General features: G+C 44.1%; 1 protein-coding gene across 1 annotated transcript; it reads right to left on the bottom strand.

Moving 5' to 3' along the window:
- Window positions 1–13,453: 13,453 nt before the first annotated feature.
- On the bottom strand, window positions 13,454–15,884 carry HRH3 (histamine receptor H3). Its single transcript, XM_061441385.1, has 3 exons — window positions 15,635–15,884; window positions 15,244–15,410; window positions 13,454–14,328 (listed from the first exon to the last, which is right to left on the bottom strand). Exons 1-3 carry the CDS (start codon window positions 15,849–15,851, stop codon window positions 13,483–13,485), a joined length of 1,230 nt encoding a protein of 409 aa, XP_061297369.1. The 5' UTR covers window positions 15,852–15,884; the 3' UTR covers window positions 13,454–13,482.
- Between the last annotated feature and the right edge of the window lie 185 nt (window positions 15,885–16,069).

Here is a 16,069-nt window from a genome sequence, read left to right as displayed (position 1 = left end):
TTCCCACTATTTTGTTGGTTGAGGTGTGTGAACTTGTTTTGTTTCAGGCTTTGGGGAAGTTTTGGTGGCTTTCTTCTGCATGACTTTAAGGAGCTTTTGCTTTCCTCTGCTGAAACCTTTGCTGCGGTCCTTGCTTTTCAAGTTGCCAAGAGGCAAGAGATGGGGGATTTTATTTCCCATGCCAACAGTAAGCCTTATTTTAATGTGAATTGAAGTCCTGTCTGTTTTGTATTTCCTAGTGAAGCTTGAGCCATGATTTTGTTTAGTGCTTTACAGTTCTAGTGCTCACCTTTTCAATACATCTTTTAGTACATGATCATAACAGTATTTTAGTGCTAACTGTGGGTTTTTTTGTATTTATTTGCAGTCCTCTCCCTCTTTGTAAATTCATGAAAAATGTGGGTGGTATCAATTGAGCAGAAAAAAAGAAAATATTAATGTAAAAAAAAAGCATTATAGAGGGCCACACTTTAAACATACAGATATTGAGGGCTCACTGCAGTACATTAACTAGAGCACTGAGTCAGTTTGTTTAAGCGTGGTGTATTTTGCAATCTGCTTTATTTATGGTTTTGTAAAGCCCTTTTATTTTGGATTACAGAATATGTTTAAAAGTGAATCAGAATGTGTTTGCGGTGGATTGAACTGACAGCAATAAAAATGAGACCCTTCCTGAGCTTGCACTTGGTGGCTCAAGCTCCAAGTGCAGCAAGATGCTGGGAGGAGAGCATGGCCTGACACCACCACCCTGCTTCCAGGGCAGGTGGTTTCTTTTTCCATTGCAAGTGAAATCTCTTTCACTATTGTATATGTATTTATTAAGCCCCTTCATAGTGATTTTTTAGTTTTAAGTCAATTGGTGGTAAGGGAATAGGGACTCTGACCTGAACATGGTTAAAAACTCATAACCTGTTGTTTTAAAACATTGATTCAAATTACAGGCATGTCTCTGAACCAGAGATGCTGGTGCTAATAGATGGGACCTTGCCATAGTCTGCACGTTTGTCCAGGCTGTTGGATACAGAATACCAACCTAATGCCTTTGCTGTCTTGTCTTCCACTGGATACTGCTAACTGGGCTCACTGGATAGTATCTGTACTGTAAGGTTAATGTTGGGATGAGAGGTTAGGTGTGTTGCAGATGTACAGCTTCATGAGTTACTGAATGACTGCTGGAATGCTCATGTGTTGTGTTGCCTGTGAGCTCTGCAGTGGAAGTTAAAAGACAATGACTTGATTCCTTACAACTGTCATTATTGTGTAAAATGCACTTTCACTGGTAGCAAGATTGCCACTGTGAAAATGGCTTTGGTATAGATTAAAACTACATCCTGATACTGCTAGAGTTCATCCTAATGTTGATAAGTGCCTGGCCTTTAAAGAACAGCTTAGTTCTCTTCTTGTCTTCCACACTGCAGTTTCCAGTGCTGTTCCCCATTAGAAAGTTCCCCCTGATTGTGCCTGCACTGCAGAGGTCTGCAAAGACTGGAGTTTTTAATATTTGGAGGGGAGGTTACAAATGTGTGCCAGTAACGATAAGGGATGATTCTGCAGCTCTTGATAATGAACAAATCTGCTTTCAGGCTGCGCTTCTGATATTTCTCTGTGCAGTTCTGAAATTTCTGATGTTGTATGTGCTCATTTTTCTGAGGCATAAAACAGAGCTGGCAGGACAAAGGCACAGAGATTTTTGTCAGTCTTGTTTTAATATTGAGATTGTGTTTGTCCTTGATTTTACCCCTGAGAATAATTTTTCATCTCCTCTTTCCTGATGAAAATAGAACGGTCCAAGGAGGCCTTAACAATATCTGATTCCTTAACAACAGGGTTGTAGAGGTTTTTTTTTCTCTGCCCTTGTTTATATGAAACCTCACTTTGACTCCTTGAAGTGTGCATTCCTTCGTTAGGCTCTGTTCTTTGCTCATTGCTATACTGTCATATCACCAGGGTGTAAGTATTTTGTATTACAGGTGTATCTCCAGAATGATGAGTTTAGTCTTTCTGAAAAGACCATCCATACTACTACACCATATAATCATGGTTTAATAACAAACTCAAGCTTGCATGCTGAATTTCAGTAAGAGATAATGGCTGTGGCTGGTTACTTTGTTACAATCCCTTTTATTCTGGTAACATTCCATTAATTTTGATTGAAGTGACTCTGGCATAATGCAGTGGTGACCAAGGCCCAGGTTGTTGGGAGTTTTTTAACCTGAAAGCAGCATTGCAGTATGTTCAAATGCTGTTATTTGATGTTGTGATTACTGGGTAAAATAAGGCACAAACCATGAAGAGCCTTGTGCTTATTCATGTATGCTGAAAATGTTTTATACAGACAAAATCACCTTTTAAAATGCACACTTTAGAAATGCACTTAGATCCAGGCTTATTAGCACAGAGTGAAAATCAGGACTAGAACTAACTGCAGAACAAATTATCTTTTGTTATTGAAATCTTTGGTGCCTGTTTTTGTCTCTGTAACTGGAGAAATTGATAATTAATGTGGAGGTAAGAGTCAATGTTTTACAAAACATCTATGGCTTGGGATCAGTTTCAGCATGTGGAAAAGCTTGGGCTAAGCTTTAAATATTTCTCATTTGAACCTTGACATTCAGTTCCTTGGTGCTTAGCTACCATTGAGATTGGAGCATCACTGTTTTCCCAAGGCATGTGAATCCCCACCCCACACATCCTTTGTACACACACTAATCAGCCATTGACGGAACTTGGATATTCACTGTCTAAATGTAGAGAAATTAATCTTCCACTAAAAGTGGAAAATGCTTATGAAGAAAAGCATTTGCATGAGGCAATGTAATTGCTAAAACACTGGTTGTCAAGAAGACATCTGTGATATTACGGATGAAGTATCCATATTTTGATTATCTTATTCATGAAATCATACTGGTTTGTGGCTATTCATTTCCTGTTGTTTTCCTCTGTTACAAATCAGGGAGATATGTTTGGGCAGCTACTTTGCTTTGTCCAGACAGGACACACATTTATCACATTTAAAAAAGAACCTGGTAAAGGTCATTGTATTAAATCAGTAATTTTTTACTGCATTATTTTAGAAAATGGTTATTTTATTCACTTACCCACCCCCACAGCAGACATGGAATGGAAGTTTAAAAGCGTTGTGCAGCAATTACTGGGACAGGAAAACAAAACCTGGTAGCATTCAGTAACTTCAGTGCCTGGCAGTGTTCAAGGCCAGGTTGGACACAGGGGCTTGGAGCAAGTTGCTCTAGTGGAAGGTGTCCCTGCCCGTGCAGGTGGTTGGAACTGGATGAGCTTTCAGGTCCCTTCCAACCCAAACCAGTCTGTGATTCTGTGAAGCTGTGGGTTTGGAGTGTGATGGGTTAAGTCCCATTCCAGCCATGTGAGGTCCTTATGGCCCCTGGAACTGTAGGTGTAAAAACATGTATTTTATTTTGCTAAGCAAAGTCATTGCTGTTTCTATCTCAACAGACATTTTCAAGCTTCATTAACTAATTTATCACCATTAGGAAAATGGCTTTGAGGGGTGAAAATGTGTTTTACATCCTACCTTCTTTTTAATTTGTTTTTTTTTTAACACACTGTGCCTTCTGTTACTTTTATTCACCTTCTTTCACTGGCAGAAACTGAATCACAGAGTGAGGTCCAGATCTCGCCAGGCTGGAAAAGCCACATCCCACTGGATTTCAGGAATTTTGAATTTAATGTTTTTTTTTCTGGAAGGTGTTTAGGATTTATTTCACAGTAAATAAAACTGGATTTGTAGACAAATACCAAATTGTCATACGAAATGTGTGCAGTTTATTAACTGGTGTTACTAATCCATATAAATGATGATCACTCATTAAATGCTCTGAAGATAGGGATGTTTAAATGCTTCCTAAATGTGCTGAAGTGGCAGATGAAAGTGATCAACACAGAGCAGTTCTAGAATGGAATATTAAGACTAAATTAAGTTAGTGCTGCAGAAGTTAATTTCCTAATGTATTTAGTCTGGAACAAACCCAATCCTACATTTAACTAACCAGGTTGATGAATGAGTGCGCAGTTGGAAATCTGCTTTTAGTGAATAGTCAGGCTCAAAAATAGCTGTATTCCCACTTTCATGCTGGTAAAGGCTGAGTGCTTATCTATTAATGGAGAAAATAATTGCAGAGGGTCATAAATGTGACTGAATAAATAAGGGAACTTGTTTGGATTTTCTCAGGAAACATTTCATGCTTGTTCTTGTCTTTGCTAGTTGATGTGTCTGCTTTTCTGAGGCAGTTTGGTAGATCCTGCCAGCACACAGCTACCTCATCAGAGATTGTTGTACAAGTAGCATTTAGGCTAACTGGGGTTTGTGTTGCTTTGGTGTGGAGGAGGCAATTCTGCTGTTGTTTTACTTGCTGATTTGAGGGTTTGTCATGCCACAGTTGTGATTAATATTGATTAGCAACTGCTCCTATTTCCAAATGGTGATTGAAAGGCACTCTGCTGAAGAGGTGCACAGTGATGGTACTCATTAATTGGGAATGGGAATTAATTGCTGAGTGAAGACATTGTTATTGAGTTGATCATAATAACCATAAATAGTTGATTTCCCAGTTCTTGGTCTTCTGTTCAGTACTTCAGCTGGGGCAGCATCTCGACAGAGGAAAGAAGGAAGGTTGTATTTCTAGTTTTTTCAAAGGAAATTATTATAAGACCCATGTTCCTGGAAACCCTTCTTGAGGTGATCACTTTATAGCAGAGGTAAAAGGCATGTGGGATTTCTGAGAAGGAGGTTCTGAGGGATTTCAGCTCTTTACCTTTGTGAAATAGACAAACAGTTCTGCTTACTTCAGTCTCCTGAGTTATTCTCAGTGAGAACTTCATAAGGGATTTGTTCAGCATTTTTGTCCTCTGCTGAGGTTTTACAATCCCAGCCTGGTTTGAGCTGGAAGGGACCTTAAAGCTCATCCAGTTCCAACCCCTGCCATGGGCAGGGACACCTTCCACTGGAGCAGCTTGCTCCAAGCCCCATCCAGCCTGGCCTTGAACACTGCCAGGGATGGAGCAGCCACAGCTTCTCTGGGCACCCTGTGCCAGCGCCTCAGCACCCTCACAGGGAGGAGCTTCTGCCTAAGAGCTCATCTCAGTCTCCCCTCTGGCAAGTTAAAACCATTCCCCTTGTCCTGTCCCTACAGGCCCTTGTCCAAAGCCCCTCTCCAGGTTTCCCGTAGCTCCTTTAGGCACTGGAGCTGCTCTCAGGTCTCCCCTTAAGGAGCCTTCTCTTCTCCAGGCTGACCCAGCCCAGGTCTTTCAGCCTGGTTCCAGAGCAGAGCTGCTCCAGCCCTCACAGCAGCTCCATGGCCTCCTCTGGACTTGCTCCAACAGCTCCACGTCCCTCTTGTGCTGTTGCCCCAGAGCTGGATCAGGACTGCAGGGGGGGGTCCCCCCAGAGCACAGCAAAGGGGCAGAATCCCCTCCCTTGACCTGCTCATGCTCTTGGGATGCAGCATAGGACATGGTTGGTTTCTGGGCAGATCAGGTTAAGCTTCAATACTAACTATTTTAATTGAAATTATTTGTATTTACCTTGTTGCTATATTCTCGCAATGACAGACATCCATGCTTGTTTGGCTTCAGTCTTTCCTTTTTTTACTATCTATCTGCATTCTTTTGTCTACATAGTTCTGTAAAATACTTTGCAGCCTTCGTTTGATTAAAAGTAGTAACAGCAGCAACAAAGGATGGTCTTCCTTATAATGTTCATGGAAGCTCTTGAATAACAGCTTAATTCCTGGTTCTCAGAGCACTTCATGTGAGCTTCATGCAGGTATTATCCATATTATTTTACCCCAGTGTATTTTGAATACAAACTGTATTGGAGCGCTTTAGCTGTAATGGTCTGTTAAATTTGTGCTTCTCAGAGTATAAATTATTTTCATAATGGAGGGTAATTGCTCTGCCTTGTCAATGCACCATCAATTGATGATCACTGCAGGGTGTACGGGCAACCTCATGTTCAAGGAATTATGTATGTAACTCCCATTGTTGTTAAATAAACAGCTTCTAATGACTGAAGCTGTGTGTAAGCTGTCACTTACCAGCTAAAACACTTGCTGGAGCTGTCACTTCTCTTCTAGAGAGAACTGTTGTTTGTGAGCGCTCAGAGATACTTTGAGTGAGATCATGAACTGCTTCACAGTCAGTTTTCTTCAGTGTTAATTGTGTTGCTAAATCCTAGGATACTGGGTTTAAAATCATTCAAAGGTCAGGTGCATTTTTGTGCTTGAAAGAGCATACTCCTCAGTTGTGGGCACAGTCTGCCTATAAACACTATTTTTATCATGAGTTATGCATTTACATGCACAGGAGGGATACAGGAGTGCTATTTGTAGGACATACCACCCTACCTACCCTTTCCTTGCCATCCTTCATGTATAATCATTGCATGCTATGGCAGGAGGTCCTAGGAGTTGTTGCCAAGTGTTTGATGTACAAGAAAAGCCTTTACAACACAACAGAAAGTCTGGCTTGGTGCATCTGACTCACTTAAAAAGCCATTTCAGGTTGTAGAATTGTACAAATGGGAAAATAACAGTGTTGTTCCCCCACAAAGGTGCATGTGTAGCTCTACCTCTAATGTTTGTTAATTAGATTAAATAATAGTTCCCTTTTGTACCCAGACTGTGCAGGAAGCTTGTAAATTATGGAGTAAAAATGGGGGGCTTGTAAATACCTAGTAATAAGTAATGCTTATGCATCCTAGACTATAGCAGTAAAAATTGTGGTGATACAATGAGTCATCGGCATTCCTGAGCTCACAACAAGAGGTTTAGGGACAGATCAGGGCGTTCTTACCTTTGAGGGGTGTGTGCAAGTCTTCCTCTTCCAAGTAGCAGTGGATTTGCTGAAATGAATGCCGATTATAATTTCATAGCACCAGGTTATAGACAATGCCTCTTACGCTGCAGAATTCCTAGTTACTTTACAAAACCCCTTAATTCTGCAAATACAACTGTATTGACAGAAAAGTACAGTGTGTAAGGAGGGAAGAAGGAGATTTAAGTCAAAGTTAAGGGAATACAGAAGTGCTGTGAGCTCCCTGCTATCCACAAGGGCATCAGTGACATCTTGCATGAGACTAGCTCTGTGACGTTAGAAATCAAGAGAGCTTTTCCCTTTTGTGGCACTCAGCCAGGGCAGTTAGCAAAGTGGTTTTGTTCTTGTCTGCAATTCCCCCATCAGAAGTAAGGATAATAATGCTCCTTATTGTGTCTCATCCATTTGCAGAGTGAGTTCTTCTCTTTCAAGACCAGGTCTGTACTGCAAAGTTGTGCTGGTGTCACTGCATGGGAGCTGGGGTTATGAAAAATTAATCCTCCCTCATCAAAATCATGTTGTTAAACTTCCTTCTAGCAAGGATATTATTGTCTTTCCATCCTAATTCTGCTATGAAAATGAATGTTGATTTACAAATGTGGAATAAAACCCATCAGCATTCTTTCAAATCAAAATATAATCATATCTTCCTGATTTCTAAACCCATCCCTCTTGGCAAATCCATGAATTATCCCAGACAGGTGTTTTTCAACAAAAGCTCCTTCTTGTGTTCTCTCTTCATCTCTAGCTTCCTACTTGAGCTAATGAAGCTTCAGTGATGACTCTGAAACAATGGAGCAATTTATATAACTGCAGGTTGGAGAGAAAACTAAGGCATGGTAATTGAGGAAGGGCACTGAAAGAGGCTGTGGGAGCAAAGTCCCTCTATGTGTGTAAAGAGATCTCTCATTACTGGTGATTAGGGAGGAAGCATTACTATAGCTGTGCTGAAAAATGTTCTTTGATAGCTTATTGATACGCAGATGGTGCTCAGTGAAGGGACCACAGACCTCGTTTTGGTGGCCTTTACATCCTCTGAGTTAATGGAGCGTGGGTCTGTATGAAGAGGAGCGAGCTGGCATCACCTCTGCACAGGTCTTGTGGGAAATCACAAGCCTCTTTCTTTAAAAAGCTCCTGGGTACAATTTACAGCTGCAGGAACATTGTTTACCTTCACTCCTGCATAAATTGCATACTTCTCCCTGGCAATAGCTGGGTTCTTCTCTGCGTGGAAGCCTATGTGCTTCCACAGATATTAGATGCGTATTCATAATTACAGCAAGTCTTCTTCCATGAGTTTTGAGAACAGGTCCTGCCTGCTTGGTGTATGTCTGGGCAATAGGAATGAGGCATTTTTTAGCAGGTATGTTATCAAAAAATATACATATGCTAGTTGCCAAGAATGCCACCTCGTCTAACAGTAATGCATTTTCACATCTCATAACTTGATTATGCCTAGAAGCTCCCCAGTCCCTGCCTCTTCCAAATGCATATAGACATTTATATTCTGAACACTAAAAATCAGTGGAATTCAAATAGTCTTCTAAGCATATTTGAATTAGTCATCAACTACTCTGAAACTTCAAACCAGCTCATAACATTTTCAGTATGAAACCCAGGCTCTGGCCTGACCTCATGTCCAGGCATAAGTAGTTATTTTTCTTCTTTATTTGGCAAGGCAAAAGCTCCTATTTCAGGAAGGAATAGAAGTATGTTCCCTGCAAAAGCTCCGATGAATAAAATTACTTTCAGGCAAGTTGAGGTAATTCTGCCCATATGGAGGTCAGAGACCATAAAAATACTGTGTAAAAAGCTCACGTATCCATTTCTTCACTTTTTGGGAAAGGACTTTAAGACTGAAAGCACATTCTGAAAGCTCAGAGGCAAGTACCATTAGGACTTTAAATTATACAGAAATATATTGCTGTCACTAGTGGGACTCTAGGGAAGCATGGTGCTTGTGTGGATGGCATGTGAACATCAGTACAGGTACAGCCTGGTCTTATGCATCACTGAAAGCAAAACCAGCCTCCAGCATCTCTCTGTGAATATTATGAATGTTGTGAGGCTCTTAAAACTGGGTATTTTGCTTCCAACTTCAGCTTATTGACTGTGTGAACATGTAAAAGAAAGGAATTTCTAGTCTGTGTACTTGCAATGTCACCTTGACATTCAAAGCTGGTCTTACCACTTTTGAATAAAGTTACTGCTAATGGATGTAGAGGAAAACCTGTTGTTTGCTTTCAGTACGTAAATGCTTCATCATAAGCTAAGAATTTGAGATGGGATGCTCAGGCTACTGGAAAAAAGGCATGTTCAGGGCTCAAACAGTTGAAACTCTTTTTTTAAGCATCTGCTGGCTCAGCCCATCATGTGCAGGAAAACCAGTTCTGGAGGCAGGAATATTAATGTGCTTTGCAAAGGTTGGACTTGATGATCTTAAGGATCATTTCCAACCTAACTGATCTGATGATTCTATAAGAATCTTTCTATAGAAAGAGGGGGGGGGGAAAAGCCTACTAAAGTAACTTGGTACATGGTCCCTTGTGCTTGGCTCTGGTCTTCTTGTGCAGTAACGTCATTGTGTTCTTGACAGGTACTGGAATGTGGAGGAAATAAGAAAGCCCAAACCACCCCTTCTGCATCTTCCTGGTTTATTCTCCTGTTAAGCCCAATTACCTGTCCCTGCTCAGGCAAATGTCTTGTATAGGAAAGACTGATCAGTACTTTGTTCATTCATTTGTTTAGTCGGAGCTAACAAACCTGGGGACTGGAAGGTATTCTCAGGTCTGGTCTGTCAGAGATTCAGCTGGTAACCACAGCAAGCAGCAAGAGTTTCCTTAGATGAACATTTATTTTTCCTGTTTAGTTTTCTGTCTCTCAAAGTAGCAGAAGTGTCTGTGCTAATGAGATTCCTGGGCTTTTGGTTATGTTTTGGGGTATTTATGTGAGAAAACAATCTCCCCAGAAGGGGAGAAGGGAGAGAATCCCCCTTGCATTATCCTGCAATCCTATCCAGCTTTGTTAAACAACTGGTGCCTGTTCTGCCTTTTCAGTAGTTACCTGTAGCATCATAATACTGGTGGCCATGAGTAGCAACCAACATTTATTTGCAATCGTGCTGAGGACTGGTGAGCAGAAATGTCAAAGAGATATGTGCTCTGAAGGCACAAGAAACAGGCTTTTGTGTCATTAGGGGCAAAAGACTGTGGTTACAGGAGCAGGTGTCGTGGGTATGACTTCAGAAGCTGATAAAATCTCCCACTGGAGAAAGCTGGCTCTTTGAATGATGGAAGACCGCATATGAAATGGAGCCTATTTTGCAACCAATTCACTATCATTTTTACACTTCTTTGGCCTCTACTGTATTTCAAACACCTTCCATTGATCTAGCAAAGGTCAAACAGGAGAGTCATTAAAAGAAGAAAACAAAATTGTTTTTCTAGAACATGAAGTAGGGGACCATTGTTTAATACCAGATTAAAAAAGAAATAAAATAGAAAGACAACAATTTCTCTACCTTTTAGTTAAGGTGGAACACAGTCAGTAGCTTTCCTTTGCATCAGGCTGAACTATCTGGTCCTACTTTATGACCAAGTGAAGAGAACCACAGCTGGAAACTGGGACCTTGTTCACATTATGACTTTGTCATTTGTAGCCAGGTGTCGTGATTTAAAACCAGGCAGAGGGCTCGTTCACTCACTCCCCGCCCTTCTCCTGGAGGGACAGAGAGGAGAATCGAAAGGAATGCAACTCCCACGGGTTGAGATAAGAACAGTTTAGTAACTAAGGTATAACACAAATCACTACTGCCACCACCAGTAATAACAATGATAAAGGAAATAACAAGGGAAGAGAATACAACATCTCACCACCAGCTGACCAATAACACCCCCCCCTCCCAGCCCGACCAAGCTCTGACCAATGCCTCCTCCAGCCCTGCACTCCCAGCCCTTCCGGGTAACTCTCAGTTACATCCTGGGCATGACGTGCTGTGGTATGGAATACCTATTTGGCTAGCTTGGGTCAGGTGTCCTGTCTGCCTCCTCCCAGCTTCCCCTCCTCCCTGGCAGAGCATGAGGCTCACAAAGTCCTTGACCAAACCAAAACATCCTTGTTCTCAGCTCTGTTCCCAGGCTGAAAGTCAAAACACTGCACTGCACCAACTACCAAGAAGGAGAAAAATGACTGCTACTGCTGAACCCAGGACAGCAGGTCAGTGGATTTTGTAAGTCACAGGAAGAGTCGGTGTTGGTGTAGCCTTTCCAGATCTAAGTTGCATGCAACATGCTCTGGTAAAGCACAAAAGGTGGAAAGGTTTAAGTGCTGTGCACTCATCACTCCCTTAGAGCTGTCAGGAATCTGCTCATCAGAGGTCTGAGAACTCAGCTGTTTCAGGAGCTATTTTTCAGCAAAAAGTATAGGCTTTAACTGTTTCCTCAGGCAAATCCATGGATGTTTTGCCTTCAGTGGGATTGTATCATTTCCACTCTGTTTACCATAAAATATTTGACAGGCTTTGTATAAAAATACTTTATTGGAGTTTTCGGAAGGTAGAAGACACAAGGAAAGGTACAAGCAGGCTTGACAGTACAGACTGCCAAGTCTTGGTACACTTACACTTCAAAGGATATATTTTAACCCATATATAAAGGTCTGACTGAACGTGTCACAAGACTGAAATGTCACATACACAAAACATCTTTTAAACCCGACTTCAGGTCACAATACTGATCGATACTCAACAAATATCACTGGGAGAAAGCTGGATAGCATTTTCTTTTATTCCTAGCAGCAGCCAAAAAGCAGTTTGCTTACAACAGTGAAGTGTAAATGGGGGTCACGACACCATAAGCTTTTGGGTGCTACTTTACAGCATTTGGGTTTCCATTTGTAAATGTGGTTTTCAGGCTTAAGATCTTGAGCTTCCTGTATGGTACTGTTACATATGAGGATTTTCTATGGCAACTAATTATGTATTTGTATGACTATGTCACTGAGCAGTACCAACAGGGATGGGTGGTTGAAGTCTTTTGCTTTAGGGTCATAAAACCTCTGTTCCCAAAGAGGTTACAGGATAAATGGGCAAATGTGATGAAGCATGAGGTAGGAAGCAGAGATAAAACACACAAGGCTTTCTGTTAAAACTGAGGCTAAAGCACTGGGGTCTGGAATGTGGTGCTCTGCCTGTGGAATTAGTTGACTGCTTTTAAAGTGTTAAAAATAAAGAAATTGATGCCTGTGTTGCCTGGCTCAGCTCAACCAGGTCTCTGTTCAAATGATGTGTTTTAAAAGGAAACATGCAGGAGTTCTGGAACTTGCTAAAACGGTGAGGTCTGAAACTAACTGAAAAGGAGCACAAGATTCACTTCCCTCGGTACCACATTGCCAAGAGAGCATGTTTAGGATCCTGCAGAAGGGATTTTGAAATGTCTTTGGGAGATCATGAAGGAGACTCTGGAGAAGCTGATAACCTGCTGGCACCTTTCATGTAGGTGCAGCAGCCCTCTTCCTCGGGGCTCCTGTGGGGACAGAGGCTGGGCTTGCTCCTGCTGCACAGCTCCCCATGTGCTGGGGAGCACTGGTCAATGTGTGGCTGGACACAAAGAAATCAGATCAGTTTGGAAGGAGGGAATGCCAGCAGGGTGCTTCGGGATGCTTGATGCCTCTGAGTGGCTGTAAACTCCTTAGGGCAGAGATTGGGCCCTTCTTGGGGAGCAGAAGGGACATCCATTGCACCACATGCACGGGGATCTAGATGACAGCTATAGCTGCTGTAGCAATAATGATAAATTAGTGTTTTCTTTCTGAGGTTCATTCTTCTCTTTCTGTATCATCACATACGTGTGATATCAAAAGTGCAAGGAAAAAACCCTCCCATTTACAGGGAAAAAGTCAGGTCTGCAAACAGGTAGACTGTAGTCCAGGAGGTTTAGGTTACATGCTTCTGTTTGATAGCTTTTATGTCGCAGATTGTGTCTTTATGTTAGCCAGATGCTGGCGCGGTTCTGGCTGACTAGGTGGCAGCAGAACTCTTCTGTGGCATCTGCAAGTGGAGGACAGAGATTTCAGTGCCTGCAGCTAATGTCAAAGTTCAGGGGTCAAAAGGGTACAGCCTAAAGTTCATAGGTCACAGGTCAGTGTTTACTGGGCAACGGTCAAGGTTTGGAGGTCAAAAGTCAAAATTCAGGAGCCAAAGGTCACCATTTGGTGATGAAGGGTCAAAGGTCAAAGTTAAGGCATAGAGTTTCAGGGCTAAAAGGTCAAAGACTCAACATTTAATGATCAGTGGTGAAAGGTCAAAGTTCAGGAGTCAAAGGGGCTATAGGTCAAAGTGCAGGGGTCAGAGTTTTGGCGGTCAGGAATCAAAGTCAGCTTTTCATGGGCAAGGGTCAAAAAGTCAGGGGTTCAAAGAGCAAAAGCTAGGGTTCAATGATCATAGGACAAAAGGTTGTGGGTCAAAGGTCAACACCTAGTGATTGAAGGGTGGAAAGTCAGGGTCTGAAGTCGGCATTTTAATGGTCAAACGTCAGGTCAAAGTTTGGGGTCAAAAGGTGATAGGTCAAAGGTAAATGTTTAACTGGCAATGCGCAAATTGTCAATGGTCATAGGTCAAGGTTCAGGGGTCGAAGGTCAACGCTTGACGTTGTCAAGGAGTTTAACAAAAGCCCTCCTGAAGCTGTAGTGGCAGAGCGGGTACAGGACGGGGTTGACGGCCGAGTTGATCCACAGCAGCCAGAAGGAAGTCTCGTACCAGATGTCAGAGATGCAGTGGCCGTGGCAGCCGGCCCGGATGATCATCAGGAGAGTGTACGGTGCCCAGCATATCCCAAAAATGCCCACTATGATTGCCAGTGATTTAGCCACTTTCTTGTCTCTAGAGAGCCTGAAGCGTTGGGTCATGCTCTGGGACACGACCTTCATCCCTTTCTCTAAGGACAGAGTGGATGCTGAGCTTTTACAGCTCTTCTTGTTGCAACACTTGGGTTTCCCAGCGCTCTCAGAGCTTGTTGACAGCAGGGCTTTGGCACCCAGGCTGGTAGGGGAGGCTGCTGCTTTGGCTTTGCTCTTGGAGGGGTCGAGGGTTTCAGCTGGCTCCTTCTGCTCCCACTTACAGCATTTCAAAGAAAGCTTTGCTTCTGCGCTCGTTTCCATCTCCTCGGTGAAGGATTGGTTGTGCACCTCATGGAAAATATCTAGGCGTAGTTTGGTGCGTTTCTGTATGTTCAGGTAAATGCTCAGGTTGAAAAACATCACACTGATGAAGGGGGTGAAAAACTCCAGCGTGGAGGCTGTCATGAGAAAATACCAGTTGTAGAAAAACTCAGCGTAGCACTGGCCAGTGGGTATGGTGCTCTGGCCTGAGATGTACTCCCAGCTGATAATGGCAGGTCCATAAAGCAGGAACGCCAATACCCACACCATCACCATCTTCAGAACTGCCTGCTTGGTGTTGCCTTGCTGGGCTCTGTAGGCGACCTGCAATGGGGGAAACCTTTTCTTAACTCTGGTCACACACCCCAGCTGGTTGAGGCTCTTCACAAATGAACTGTTAGCATTCCTGGTAAAGTTGCTAGGCAATATCCCAGCAGTCTAACCAATTCATATGCCATAGGCGACAGGAGCAATTGCTAGATAAACCACACTCCTGCAGGGAAGACTCAGAACCCTCATATTGCAGCTCCAAAAGGTGGCATCTGCTCAGTGGAAATGTACTTCCTTAGCTGGAGCCCAGCGCTCTGCTGCACCCCGTGCTTGTGTCCCCAGGTTCACCCTGTACCTCCCAGGAGAGGCATGCACCAAGCTCCTGGGCCAGGCAGGCATCTCCCTATGGCTCTCACTGAGCATTGGAGCTAATCTGTGTTGTAGCTGGAGTCAGGGAGCAAGCAAACAGCACTGGATCTGGTCTGCCTGTGAACTGCTCGCTACCTCCTGTGAAAGGCTGAGCTTTTTCATCTCACCACGTAGTCAAAGAGCTGAGGGCTGTGCCCTGCTGAAGCTGGTACTGCAATCTACTGCCTGGGTAGCCAAGGAGAAGCTGGGAGCCCAGCTGCAATCCAGTCATTTGTCCTGGAGATAATAAGTCTCTGCAAGTTAGTGGTAGGTCTGCTTACCTCGCTGGCTGGCTTGTATGCTGCTACCCTGTCATCAGGGAAGGGATCAAACACCTGCACAACGGGGTCTGAACATTAAATGATTTAATTATGCCACAAATACTAATCTGAAACCACAGCTGAATTATGTATTTGTGGATAATTATTGCTTTCCATCACCAGGCTGAAACATTCATCATTTCTGGAGGATTCAAAGAGCTTTTAATTATTGCAGAGAGTCTGGAGAATAAAGCAGGATGAGAGCTATTCCCCCCACCGGAGCTGCCATGACAGGACTCACCGCTCTTGTCACCGAGAGGAATCTGTCATAGCTAATCAGCACGATGTTGAAGACCGAAGAGGTGCAGAGCAGGTAATCAACGACCAGCCAGAGTTTGCAGAGGCTCCTCCCGAAGATCCATCTCCCCGTCAGCACATAGGGCACGTACAGGGGAATGCAGAACGCACCTGCAACCGGAGCGGTCCTTTCCCATCGGGATGCGGGAATCCGTCTCCTTCCCCCGCCCCGCACGAACCCCGCACACCGCCCCCCACGGGACCTGCCGGGACGTCGGGAAGGACCCCAGCGGAAGGTATCGGGGCCGGGACAGGAGCTGGGAACCCCGAGGGCAGGAGGCGGCCCCGCCGCTAAGTTTCCTCCGGTGCGGTCCGGTCCGGGGACGGCACTTTACCTACTAGGAAATCCGAGATAGCCAGGTTGAGGAGGAAGAAGTTGTTCTGGGTGCGCAGGCTGGAGTCCGCCACGAACGCCAGCATCACCAGCGCGTTACCGGCCACGATGACCGCGATCAGCAGAGCCATCAGTGCTCCCAGCGCGGCCGTGCCCGCGGCGGTGAAGCGCCCGGCGGCGGCGGTGGCGGAGCCGTTCAGCGCCCCGCCGCTCTCCATGGCCCGCGCCGCTCCGCGCCTCTCCGCGGGGCTACCGCCCCGCCCCGGCCCACCCCACATTCCCGCCCCGCCGGGGGCTGCAGCCCCGCGCTGCCTTGCGGCCGATGGGACCGGCACTCCGGCTCTCAGCCATCCCTTCATCCCCCAGAGCATCCCTGCATCCCTCAGAGCACCCCTGAGCATTCCTGCAGCTCCCTAGAACAACCCCAAATCCCCCA

Source organism: Pezoporus flaviventris, unplaced genomic scaffold (assembly GCF_033815535.1).
Source record: "Pezoporus flaviventris isolate CSIRO_AGI_PZ_B2104156 unplaced genomic scaffold, CSIRO_AGI_Pfla_v1 ptg000213l, whole genome shotgun sequence".
Classification (NCBI taxonomy): domain Eukaryota; kingdom Metazoa; phylum Chordata; class Aves; order Psittaciformes; family Psittacidae; genus Pezoporus; species Pezoporus flaviventris.
The sequence above is the reverse complement of the archived record's forward strand: the minus strand, read 5'-3'. Positions and strand labels throughout refer to the sequence as shown.

Bases quoted from the DNA above. Each gene is read 5' to 3' on its own strand.
- HRH3 (XM_061441385.1), bottom strand. From the start codon at position 15,851: ATGGAGAGCGGCGGGGCGCTGAACGGCTCCGCCACCGCCGCCGCCGGG. The intron at 15,411-15,634 runs GTAAAGTGCCGT...CTCCGGTTGCAG, and splicing joins TATCTCGGATTTCCTAGTAG to GTGCGTTCTGCATTCCCCTG. The intron at 14,329-15,243 runs GTGAGTCCTGTC...CCCCCATTGCAG, and splicing joins TCCTCTCGGTGACAAGAGCG to GTCGCCTACAGAGCCCAGCA.